At 42.1% G+C, this 12,899-nt stretch overlaps 1 protein-coding gene across 2 annotated transcripts in view; it reads right to left on the reverse strand.

Annotated features, from left to right (window-relative positions):
- Nucleotides 1-7,156: 7,156 nt before the first annotated feature.
- The window catches only part of SERINC5 (serine incorporator 5), an 88,973-nt gene continuing 83,230 nt past the window's right edge, over nucleotides 7,157-12,899 (reverse strand). For both annotated transcript variants that reach the window (XM_007179778.2, XM_057540231.1), the window contains exon 12: nucleotides 7,157-11,753. In XM_007179778.2, coding sequence (XP_007179840.1) covers nucleotides 11,606-11,753 — 148 coding nt within the window. In that variant the 3' untranslated portion in view covers nucleotides 7,157-11,605. The remainder of the gene's footprint in view (nucleotides 11,754-12,899) is intronic.

Here is a 12,899-nt window from a genome sequence, read left to right on the forward strand (position 1 = left end):
TTAATTAAAACTTTAAATTTTTAATTTGGTTTCAAAATAACTATATATTCATTATGGAAATTTTCAAAGAAGAAAATTAAAATCACCCTAATTCCAATACCCAGAAGCAATCACTTCTGTAAGTTAAGACATTGACATCATGTATGACACGGGAAAAAAGTAAATTATAAGAATTTTTAAAAATCTCCTTATTCCCCATTATAGTAGGTTGTATTATTGTTCAAAATATCAGCTGCCCCACCCTGGGGGAGGGTAATACTTCCCTGCCTCATTGCATCAGCTATGACTTGAGGCACCCCTCCTTGTGGGAAGATTATATATCCCCACCCTGTGGACCTCAAGAGTAGCCATAGGACTTGCTTTGATCAATGCAGTGATAACAGAAGTGATGTGTACCACCTCTAGGAAGAAGCTTTGGGAGTTACCATGTGATTCTGCCATGTTCTCTCTTTCTTCCATGAGACCAGTGTAGGGGAGGAAAAATAATTTTCCCTTTACTCTTCTAAGTTCTTAGCTGAGACCTCTGTAATAAAACAGTTAACAAAAGACAAACAAAGACATTTATTAACATGCATACCTCATGTATACATGAGAGATACCCAAGGGAAAAATGGCTCCCCAAAGTGGCTTAGAATTCACTTAAATACCATCTTAATAGGGAAAGAAGAAAGAGGATGTAGGCCTTCTAGGGGAGAGTAATGATTTTTAGGAAAGATGAATGGAACTTTAGAAGAACAGATGGGAGTTTATGTTGAAGTCTGTCTGGGTGTGGTGTCAACTTCTAGTCTCCTCTGGTTGATGAAATTCCCAGGGAAGGGCTCTATGACTACTGAGTTCCTTTTGGAGGATCTCTCTGTAGGCAGGTAAGGGGCATTCAGAGAAAGCTTCTCCCTACTTGCTATAGCTCAAAACAATCAGTATGCCAAAGTGGCATATTTTGTGGTGGCATGTTTTGCTACCCTTCATTCTATACCTCATGTATACATGGGAGATGTACCGGAAAAATTAGTAGTTCTCAGAAGTAGCTTAGAACTCAGGCTTAAATACCATCTTTAGCTAAAGACAAGGGAAAAGTATGGGAGAAGCCAAGTATGAGGAAGTGACCAGGAAAAGCATGGTAAACTAGAGTAAGTTTTATTATGCAGATTTAAGTCAATGTCTTCTCCATTGATAAGGGTCCAAAGTTGCCTCCAGGTATTAATGTTTGTCCTTCCTGGTAGAGAGGGGAGTAGGGATGCTTTTCTAAATTTATGTTCTGCTCTTAGGCAAATGGGGGAGGGCAAAAAAGTTTTCTTGTATCTTCTCAATTGCCTTCAGCTCAGAAGAAACCTTCTTCCAAAGTAGCATATTTTGGAGTGGCAAGTTCAGCCACCTTCATCAGCAATATCCCAAATAGGGGCTGCTGTATCAGCCTGGCTCTCAGAGTGAAGAGAACTTGGAGCAGAGCTGCAGACAGCCCACAATTGAAATGTAATGTGAGTGAGAACTGAACTTTAGTCATTGTAAACCACTGAGAATTTTAGACTTGCTTGTTACCACAGCATATCTTAGCCTATACTGACTGACACACCCAAAGTATCAACTAAATTTTTCTTATGTCTGAAGACAGCTTTTATGCATTGAAAGAGTTTCAACTTACATTTTATATACTTAAATTATATGTATTTTTAAAATAATTTTAAGTCTTTAAACTCATGTCATTTTATTTACAAATTGATTTATTTTGTGTTAATATTACTAGTCAATTTTGTTTTTGATTAATGTCTCCTTGGCTTATAAATGTGATAAATACACCCAAATGTTTATCACGTTTTAAAAATTAAGTCTTAGAAATTTCAAGTACAATCTAATTTTAATACATTTGATTTTCTCAAGCCCTTCAAAAACCCAATAAAGATTCACGTTAGTACAGACAAAACTCTCTAAACATTTAAAACACATGAAACCTAAAAAGTTTAACCTTATAAACTTAATAAATTATAATAACTTAAACATTGGCTTTAAACTTAATTACCTGTATCTTCTTTTGAATTTTTATTAATATTGTAAGTCTAATTCATCTGAGTCTCTTCACTCACTTTCTCACCTTAAAAGGCAGAAAAACGCATAACATACTATAAAGATTACAAAATTTACTTCTAGATAATAGTCATTGCTAGACATAACTTAGCTTGTCACCAGAGCGTCTTTAAAATTATTCTTGTTTTCTGGTAATAACAAGATATTCCAGACCTTTATATTTCCTGCCCTGAAATGTGCAATGTGCTTCTCTTCAGGGAGCCCTGCACCCTTCCTTGGTTTTCTGTCTGTAATGTAGTTAGGATGGATCTGCAAAGCAGTCCCTGGAGTCCACAAAAGAAAAGCCAGAAATTCACAGTAGCCTTTGGCCTGACATCCTTGAGATGCTGAACCAAAATCCCAGGTGTTTAAGACACTGAGGTTCACTCTGCTACTCAAATGCAAGTCCTTACTGATATAATCCTTATGCAAATAGAAAAACCAAGAGAAAGCTCTATATACTAAAAGGAAAAACTGATCTACAAAGGAAAACCTTGGGAGGTGGAGAATGGTAAAGAGAAAAGGAGATGGGAAAGATGGGTGGGGAGAGGTGAGATTTGGCAACCTCTGTAAAAACAGTTGCATTTAGTAAGGATTTTAAGAAAAGTTCGCCTTTTTCCTTCACGTGTAAAATGAGAATTAGAACAGTAACTTCCACAGGATCATTGTGAGAATTGTACCAGGCATACATCAAGTGCTCAGTGAATAAGAGCTATCATTATTATTTCAAGCTGGGGTTCCAGAACAGAATTCAAGTGGGGGACATTAAGTACACCCTAAGAAATCCAGAAGTCCATTCTCTCTCTGCCTCACCCCTTCTCTCTTTCCCAACTACCCCTCTGCACATCCATTTTAACCCTAGATCTTCCTGCAAATTGGCTTTCTCCCTGTGTCCTAAACTAATCACTAGCAACATCTTTTAAGTTTCCCAACTCCTTGTTTCAAGTCCAAATTTCCAGAGAGGCTGATTGCCCAACTTAAATGGGAAGTCCATTCCTGAATCAATTAACTGTAGCTATGACAATTATGTGGAAAGAAAATAGCTGCTCCTGCTACAGCCATGAGAACAGTTCTCAAAATGTGGAGAGGGAAACACAGGGCGGGGGTGCTGCTATGAAGACAAAACAACGTGAACACTTTGGGTGCATTTTCTCTGAGTGCACAAGCATCCATGTGTGTTCTAACCAAGTCCCTCTCCTTGACCAAATGTTAGTCAGGCTCCTCTGAGCTCTCTTCTTGACTAGACCTCAACCTTAGTCTTCCACATCCAGCCTGTCCTTGCCAGGCGGCACAGCCTAGTCTTAGCAAAACTCCCCACCCTTGATAGCTGACCAAGTTCTTCATCCCCTCTACCTTTGATGTATATAAGTCCTTGTGTTACCCAAAAACTGGGTTCGCCTCTTCATGGGTGTTGAGCCAAAAGACACAGCCAAGCCAAAGATTGAGAGAAGGAAGGATTTATTATTACTTGCAGCCAGTAAGGAGAACACTGGGGATCTTTCTCAAAGCAGTGTATCCCTGAATAGCAAACTTGGGGAAGCTTTAAGCTAAGGGTCTTTGCATATTCATGAAGGGGTTTGGGTGGTATATGCATATTCATTAAAGGGTGTGAGCAGAGGAGAATTCAGCATAGACTTGGGACAAAGGTTGACAGAGTCCAGGCCCTAGTTGATAGAAGTCATGAGGGTCAGAAAATGTCAACATCATCATCCCTTAGGTTCCAGTTAATCTGATGGTTAAGGACTCCAGGGGGTTTGAATTCTGCAAAACAACTCAAGAACGCGCTTCAGGGTAATCTTTACCTTTGAAACAGAACTGGTAGTCTTTACAACTGATATAGTCTCTGATAAAGTTAGGTTATCTCTTTGTCCTGGCAGTAACTGTTTTTACCTTATTTTTTTCCCTTAATATCACTGACTACTGAGACCTATCCCTCTGCAAGGGCAAGCACTGTGGCCAGGCTTAGATCACAAAATGGCTTAGGCCTAAAATGGCTTCTTATGTTTATAAAGTTATGTCTGGTTCTTTCTCTGGGGGCCCCCTACCCTATCTGCTTACACTTGGCCTACCTTTAGCAAGAATCTCTCCCCCCCGAGGTCTCCTCTTGTAATTTTCCATCTACTGGACCCCTTCCCTCTGCTTGTTGGCTATCAATCCCCACTGTCCTTGTATTGAGTTGAGCCTGATCTCTCTGCCCTATTGCAAAACTCCTAGTGAATGGACTTGAATAAAGTCTTAGCATGTTGTTGTTATTGTTTTTTTTTTTTTTGGCCACACCATGGGGCATGCGGGATCTTAGTTCCCCGACCAGGGATTGAACCCAGGCTCTCGCAGTGAAAGCACCAAGTCCTAACAACTGGACTGCCAGGGAATTCCCAAGTCTTACTGTTTTAACAAGTATCAGAATAATTTTTTCTTTAAGAGTTCACACAGGCAGGATTTGGATCACACTGTATATATGGTTTTCTAAATTACTTTTCATTTAACAACACACTGAAACACACATTCAATGAAATATTTTTTCAACACTATTTTTTTAACTACTCATCATTTCTAAGATGCCACAAGTAAAGTGTGGCCTCAAGGTCAAGATAAAGCCTCTTATTATGACCTCAAAGATTTAAGGAAGTGCGTCTCAAATCCTCCTGGCTAGTGTGTCTCCTAATCTCAGCTAGATAAAAGGGCTTCTGTAAGAATAAGGGTATTGTCACACAGCACTCTGACCTGTAGCCCAAAGTAGAGGGGAGTGTATCTGGAAAAGATTGGTGGGGATGGTTTTATCTAACGTAGTGGATCCCAGTAAGAGTCACACAATGTTTTTAAGAGAATTGAACTAACAAAAGCACCACCAGCTTGTACCAATAGGGACAGGGACAGAGACGGTTCAAACTGAAGCCACTGGGCTCCCAACCACTTACGGGCGGGAAGCAGGCTGAGCAAACTATTCAGCTACAAACCAGGCCTTTTTTTAAGGAAAAAGAAGGATGACCCAGAAGGTGGAGCTAAGAACTAAGTCAGGTCCTGTTGTGGATGATGCTTCCAGGGGTGGTTCCTTGGATGTCGTTCTGTGGGTGCAGAGACTGGAAAATTAAAAAGACAAGGTTTTTTGTTTATTTACTTATTTATTTATTGGCTGCATTGGGTCTTCGTTGCTGCACGCGGGCTTTCTCTAGTTGAGGCGAGCAGGGGCTGCTCTTTGTTGTGGTGTGCAGGCTTCTCATTGCAGTGGCTTCTCTTGTTACGGAGCATGGGCTGTAGGTGCTCAGGCTTCAGTAGTTGTGGTACACGGGCTCAGTAGTTGTGGCTCACAGGCTCTGGAGCGCAGGCTCAGTAGTTGTGGCGCACGGGCTTAGTTGCTCCGTGGCACGTGGGATCTTCCCAGCCACGGGATCGAACCTGTGTCCCCTGCATTGGCAGGTGGATTCTTAACCACTGTGCCACCAGGGAAGTCCCAAAAGACAAGTTATTTGCCTCCCATGATCTTAAGGGCAATGTGAACAGGGACAGGATAACTACAATAGACAATCCCTTTCAAAAGGTGGGGATGAGTATATGTAAAAACCAGTAAAATCTGAACAAGGTTTGTAATTTAGTTGACAGTTAATACTGCCAAGTGCTGGTAGGTCAAGTAAGATGAGGACAGTGGATTCAGCAACATGAAGGTTACCAATGACTTTGAAAAGCACTTTCTGAAAAACGTGTGTGTGAAAGCTTTACTGCGGCAGGTTCAATTCAAGAGTGAATAAAAGAAACGATAGAAGCATAGTTTTTGGATCTTCCTGAGTTCCTACACAAAAACAGTGCGAGAGGGTAACACAACCAAAAACCCCATGGACAACATTTACAACAAAAAGTGGTGAACCTCAAAGCACAAAAGCCGGAAGACCTGAGCAATGTCAGCATTTATGTGGGAAGAAGTGGTGGAGGGTGGCGAATGGCAAATTCACAGAGGTAGAAATAGGATGGTGGGTGGTGGCTGCCAGGGGCTGGCGGGAGGGGAACGGAGAGTTGCTGTTCGATGGGTAGAGAGTCAGACCTTTGCCAGAGGAAAAGGATCCTGGAGATTGGCCGCACGACAATGTAGATGTATGCCAACTCAAGGTTGGCACCTGCCACCGGTCTCTACAAGGATTAAATCACAAGCTGCTGGGACTGCTGACCTTCAACACCCCCTGAAAGGAGTTCAGGGTGGAGATCAGGAATGAGGTACTCTGTGCTCTGGGAAAAACTGGCAGAACAGGCCTTCAGATAGTTAGATATTTGCAGGAGAAGATTTTGAGCCCAATTCTTGCACCTCCTCATATCTAGAAAAGCACTAAAATCTTTCATGGTGATGTCTGCTCCTAATATACTGACCTTCCCCGCTACCTCTTCGGAACAGTTCCTCAGAGCTATCTGAAATGCTGTCTCTTGGGCTATAGTCCCCATTTTGCTCCAAATAAAACATAACTCACAACTCTCACGTTGTGCTTTTTTTTTTTTTTTCAGTCGACATGTATTTAACACTGCTGACTGCACACTAAAAAACAGTTAAGATGGTAAATTTTATATTATGTGACACATACTATTAAAAAAATCAGGATACTAACCTCACATACAAATTAGGATTAGAAGTATCAAGATTAAATCCCATACAAAGATATTTTAATGAAAACAAAAGTATCATTCAATACTGCTAAAGAAATTTTAAAAGGCCTATGTAAATGAAAGATACAATCATGCGTCAGAAGACTTAATGTTGTTATCATGTCAATTCTTCCTAAATTGATCTAACGACTCAATGCCATCCCAATCGAGGGAACTGGCAAGTTAATTCTAAACTTCAGAGGGAAACGCAAAAGACCTAGAATAGCCAAATCTTGAAAAAGAAGAACCATGTTGGAGAACTCACACTACCTTGTTTAAAGACTTACTCTAATTCTCATATTTAAGACAGAGTGTCGTTATCATAAAAATAAGAAAAAGGAAGCAGGCTGCAGGGGCTTTCAGAGAGAAAGAAGGCAAAAAGCTTGGGTTTTCCTGTTTGTATTTTCATTCTCTAGAACCAGAACAGACTCTATGAAGCTTAAGAGAGAGCAAATTAACACCTGAAGACATCTTTGGAAAACAGTACCTGGAAGACTTTAATTACAAATGTATTCAACAGAAGGGAGAAAAAAACAACAGTTTTCAATTTTATTAAAGTTAACAAGTTTTGAGTTTTCTACCTAGGAAAAGACTGGTCAACTTCGGCTGCTTCATAGAAAAATTAGCATCCAAAAGAACAAACATAAATCCATAGTTGCCTTTGTGACTTAAAGGAAAAAAAAATAACTATTTTAAAAGTTACCAAAACTCCAACCATATCTGAGAGCATTATAAATTTCAAACAGTAGATTTACCACACATATTACATTTTCAAATTCTAACATAGCAAAACATAACCACATAATTTGGCTACATCTAATTATTTCAGAAAAGTTAAAAAAAAAAGTAACAAAGTTATGACTATAAAACTTTTGTAGTTTTTTTTTGCAAAGTAAAAAAACCTTAAATCTTTAATAAAGGAAAACAAAACAATCCTTAAATTTCTTATAAATAGCTCTCAAGACATATATTACCCATCTGCTACAAGCTTTCTTTACCTGACAGAATTTCCCAGGATCCTTCACCACAAAGGATTACCTTAAAGAATTCTTCTAAAAAAAAAAAAAAAGAATTCTTCCAACATTTTACTCACATAAATATGATTAAACACCTGTAGAAGTGGATGTGGACAAATGCATTCTTAATCCACCCTTCCCCAAGTAAGTTTTTGCTGAAAGGATTTTGCTTTTAAAAAAAGAACACCTCTTTGGTAAAAGCCAAATATTTCCTCCTTTCAAAATGAACGCCTCTGCAAATGATTTACTGAGGAAGGGGGGGGGGGGGGGAAAAGAGTGAGAGGTCTTTAGAATGGCTAGTATCAATTCAAAAGATCTGTGTCCTGCGAAGCAGCTCCAACATTAGAGAACGCATTTCTGCCTAAAATGCAAAACTGGATTAAAATGTCTGAGGCTTTACAAATATATTAAAGATGGCAGGAAACACAGTTAAGAACGAGGCCAAAGGGATTTAGTAAATTAAGGAGAATACCCTATAGAGAATGCCATGAATCCAGGGGCATTGGCACTGTACCTGATTAAGGAGGGCCCAGCGTGCTCTCTGGACACGTGGGGTCTTGGCCCAAGGTCACAACCTTCTTAGTTATAACTAAAACCGCCTTTCACTTCCAAGAGGGGTAGGACAGGAATACATACCAAGATGAGATGCTCTTTAGAAAGGCAGTCAAAGGAGAAAAAGGCCTAGGCAGCTTAAATGCACACAGGCTCTGGAATTCCCTTTTGCAGGGTAACAGGAAGCACCAATGGTAGTAAACTTCTGGCCAAAATTAAGTAAGCACATAATCTTAAAAAGGCAGAAGGTGACAATTTTGGGGGGATTAGCACTGCAGAGGTCATCCATAATGAAGGCACCGCTGAGCAACTGGAAATAAACAATGGGGTGTGGGAGCCCCTCTGTTGGCCATTCTGATGGGCACCAGAACCCCAAATCCCCAGTAACCCCACCCTCCATCAGTCCACATGCACATGGCCCATCTACTCTACAAAGGAGCTCCAAAGACCTCTGCAACAATTCTTTCAAGCCATTTCCCAAGAAACTGTGAGAACAAAAACAAAACCAACTAACCAGTATTAAAAAATTCAACCCAGTAAGGACAAAGTAGGGTTTCCAAAAGCCTTTGACAAAAAAGTCTCCGGTCTTCAGTGAGGTGACACATCTAGACATACACTGCAACACTCCAGAAGAATCCCTTCCCCTACTTAAGTGTCTGTGCTCGTGAAAATGAGAGGGGAAAAAATTTCCACATCGGATGAACAGCACAGAGGAAGCACACACAGTTTTAAAATATCTTCGGCTTTCATCACTAAAGGAGTCTGACCAGCAGCTTCTGGGAATGCACTGTTTAAATCATGTATAAAAAGTTGTAGGAAGCAGAAGTCTATTATTTTAAAAAGATTATCAGTGAATTTATCAAACGGACATCATCCTTAAGAGCAACTCGGAGCAATTGGCACAATGTTTCCAGTTTCTTAAAACACAACAGCACAAATATGCAGGTTTTTTAAACCCATGAATGTTGACTTATCACCTGAGTATTGTTTATTACAATTAATAATCATTAAAGTCAACTTCTTATTTATATGCCCTCTGTCCTCACAGAACACCTACATCTCTTGATCATTCAGACAAACTTGCTTAAATTTTCAGGTGAGAATAAAAATCAGTGACTGTAACTCTCCTTCTTGTGTCAGACCAACCTTCAGAAAGGAACATTATTAGGCGCCAACCAAGTCTTGAGCAGCTGGAAAATGGGGGTTGGCTGTAGGAGAATTCGGGCGGCTAAGGAAGGAAGCTCCGAGGGCCTGGCCACTGGCAATGTCCTTTCCTCTGTGTCTCCCTGAGCTTCCTTCTGCACAGGAAGGGCCCAACGAAGGCCCGCTAAGGAACACAGGGCCTGGTCAGCTTGACCTTGACCTGCCAGAAGGGCCAGTTCTAAAGTCACACGGCCGGATGCCAGACCCCACTACAGCCCAGCAGGGAGAAGACACAACGAAACCTGTCATTGATGGCACCCCGGCTTACCCAGAGCCCGTGTCACTGCACCAGCCGCTGCGGTGGCCTCTGCCAGGATGCTGCGACACACACAACCCCACTCCCTCCACCCGTCCGGCCCACTGAGCTCACGCTCCCACTGGCTTAACCTCGGGCTACACGTGGCGGCCATTCACTTTGTGCCTACAGAAGATCTCTGGACCACCGAGCCCAAAGAGCTCCTGGTCTGAAAAAAACTTGATAAAGTTTACAAAACAAGGCTCTCACACACACACAGTGAGCGAACCTCCAACACTGTAAATAAGTTCCTGGAGGAATTCATCCATTGTTTGACCCCCGCCCCCCAATTTTCTTGAAAGGAGGGCAAAGCAGTGAGTGGAAATGAAGAACTGGACTGATTTCCCAGGCCAGCATTCGGCACACTGGAGGGCAGCTTAGGTGGGACCCAATGCATACAGCAGGGCACAGAAAGTACAGGCCAAATCTCTTCATCCTCAGGACCCTCTCTGCCCGGGTGCTGAGAGGATTCTTTCCATCCTGCATGAAATACTAAGAGGAGGGCGCCCACCGTCCTCCATCAGGGTCTCTGATGGACTTTCCACTGCGTAAACTCTCCCCTGGCTGACAGCATCAGCACTGAAAATGGACGTCTTCTTGGGCAGCTGCCTAGAGTCAAAGCTTTCTTCAGTATCACCTAAAAAGTATGTATTTTGGAAATTTCTGCGGCTTTTGCTTATGGCTTAGTTAAATACCTCCCCACCCACCTTTTCTTCTAAGTACATTTGGTCACTTCTACAACTTGTATTAACTGGAGGCCTTACCTGGTCAGCCCTGTTTGAGGTGTTGCCTGTGATCCCCACCTCAGCAAATCCACCCCCAAAATCATAATGGACATTAACGGTCACATTACAGAGCTGGAAAACAAAAGCCCTTTTGCTTTTACAATTTCAAAGGCCTCAAGTGGAAGAGAAACTGGCTGACTTTAGTAATGGAAAGAGGGGTGCAGCAGGCTTCAGTCAAGAAGCAACTTCCCAGGTAAGGTCCTAAAGTATCATGACTATCAATCCACAGACAAGAAAGAACCATAGCAAAGAAAACAACACAAATATTGTTATCTAATCATGTGAATAACACCACGAGTAAGAGTCATATTATTGCAGTAACTCAGATCAGGTAGTGATAATCTGGTGGGGGATCACATGGGTGGTGATGGCAAATTGTGCTTTTTCACATTATAACAAAGATGTTGAACCCAGAAAGGATGAGGGGAGCTCTGGGAAGGGCAAGGACAGAGGGAAGTCTGTGATTCCCAGCATCACAACTTCAAAGGGGAACGTTTGGGGGCTGGGAGGAAACAGCACAAGGGTGGAGTTAAAAGCAGATGCTTCCTCTTGTAGCCAATAAATACCAGGGAACCACGAGCAGGGGTCCCGCAGGCCAAGGTGGGAGAGGGGTCTGCGTTCTATCAGGAGCTCAGGGCTCCAGATTCTGTCATGTCTTTTTACTTCAAGGATAGGAATAATAGGCCACACAAGGTAAGCTTTTCTCCCTGTGATAAAATGTCATGCCCCAAACTCTGTTTTGGTAAAAACATGCAGAAGGAAAATACTAGCCTAACTACTATCCCAGTTTTTAGGGGTAAGACACATACAAAATATATCACTCAGGATCAACTCGGGTGAAAATTTCAATTTTGGGGGGACAAACTGGTAGCTTCTTTTCGAATTTCAGAATTTAAAAAGCTAAGCAGGTGATTTTTTTTTTCCCCCCTGTAAGTTTTTTTTAGACCCACTCAAGCCAGCCAGGGGAATGCCAGCTTGTCACAAAGTACCAGTCACTGCTCAGACTCCTGGTACATTTGTTCAAAGGACGTCACTTCCAGCCTGCAGAACCAAGGAGATTGTTCACATCCTCACACGGAGAAGTGCGGAGAAGGTCGACAGAGGGGAGCGACCAGCGTACCCAGGTATAACAGCACACATATCCAGCAGGAAGCCATCTTGACCCAGAAGATGGACCAGCTCCCGCTGAAGAAGGTTTCAATGTTGGCACTTTCATAGCTGCGGAAACAAGAGACCCAGTTGTGATCAGGGCAGGGAGAGAACAGGTGGTGAGAAGGTCTCTTCCACCAAGTCTCTCTCTCCCTGCTTCCACCACCTCCAGCCTTTCTTTTTTCCCTAGCAACTCAATTCAGGTGTAATTCACACCCACTTAAAGTACACGATTTTTGTTACATTCATAGACTTGTGTAACCATCACCACAATCAATCTTAGAACATTCTCACCACCCCCCCCCCCAGAAAGAAACCCTGCACCCTTCAGCTGCCCTCTCATTTCCCTCCTCCTCCCAGCCCCTGCCACGCATTTATCCACTTTCTGTCTGTATGGCTTTGCCTATTCTGGACACGTCACCATGCATAGAATCATGTGGCCTCTTGTGACTGGCTTTTTTCACTCAGCATACTGTTTTCAGGGTGTATCTACGTTGCAGTATCTAACAGTACTTTATTCCTTTCTGTTGCTGAGGAATATTCCATTGTGTGGATATAGCACCTTTTGTTTATCCATTTGTCAGCTGATGGACATTTGGTTGTTTCCACTTTTCGGCTATTATGAATGATGCTATTATGAACATTCGTGTACAAGTTTTTACGTGGTTTTTTTTTTCTCTTGGTTATATAATTAGGAGTGGAATTGCTGCATCATATAATAACTCTGTGTTCAACATTTTTGAGGAACTATTTTCCAAAGCGGCTGCACCATTTTACCTACCAGGAGTGAGAGGGAGTTTCAGTTTCTCCACATCCTTGACATCTGTTATTGTCTGCCTCCATCCTTTCTTAAACTTCCGAAGCCAAAATTTTCCAGGAATTCTCCAGGTATCACTGGGAAGCATTAGAGGCTCTAACACCCTCTTCTCCCTCAGGATGTTGGGGAAGAATCTCCTCAGGGAAGCCTTCCCCATCACTCTATTTGAAACCGCTGCCCCCAGCATCCCCGACCCCACTGGTACTCCTCCTTCCTCTTCTTCACTTTTCTCCCCAGCAGTCATCACTGTCTGACACGCTGTATTTGCTGTGGATCACCGTCCATCTCCCCTGTTAGAATACAGTCCCTGCCACCCACAGCAGTGGGGCATGAAGGAGCCACTCACATGTTTGTTGTACAGTGAGTCTTAATGTCTATCCGAAGTTATTCTCATGTCT

The sequence above is a fragment of the Balaenoptera acutorostrata genome, chromosome 2 (genome assembly GCF_949987535.1).
Source record: "Balaenoptera acutorostrata chromosome 2, mBalAcu1.1, whole genome shotgun sequence".
NCBI lineage: Eukaryota > Metazoa > Chordata > Mammalia > Artiodactyla > Balaenopteridae > Balaenoptera > Balaenoptera acutorostrata.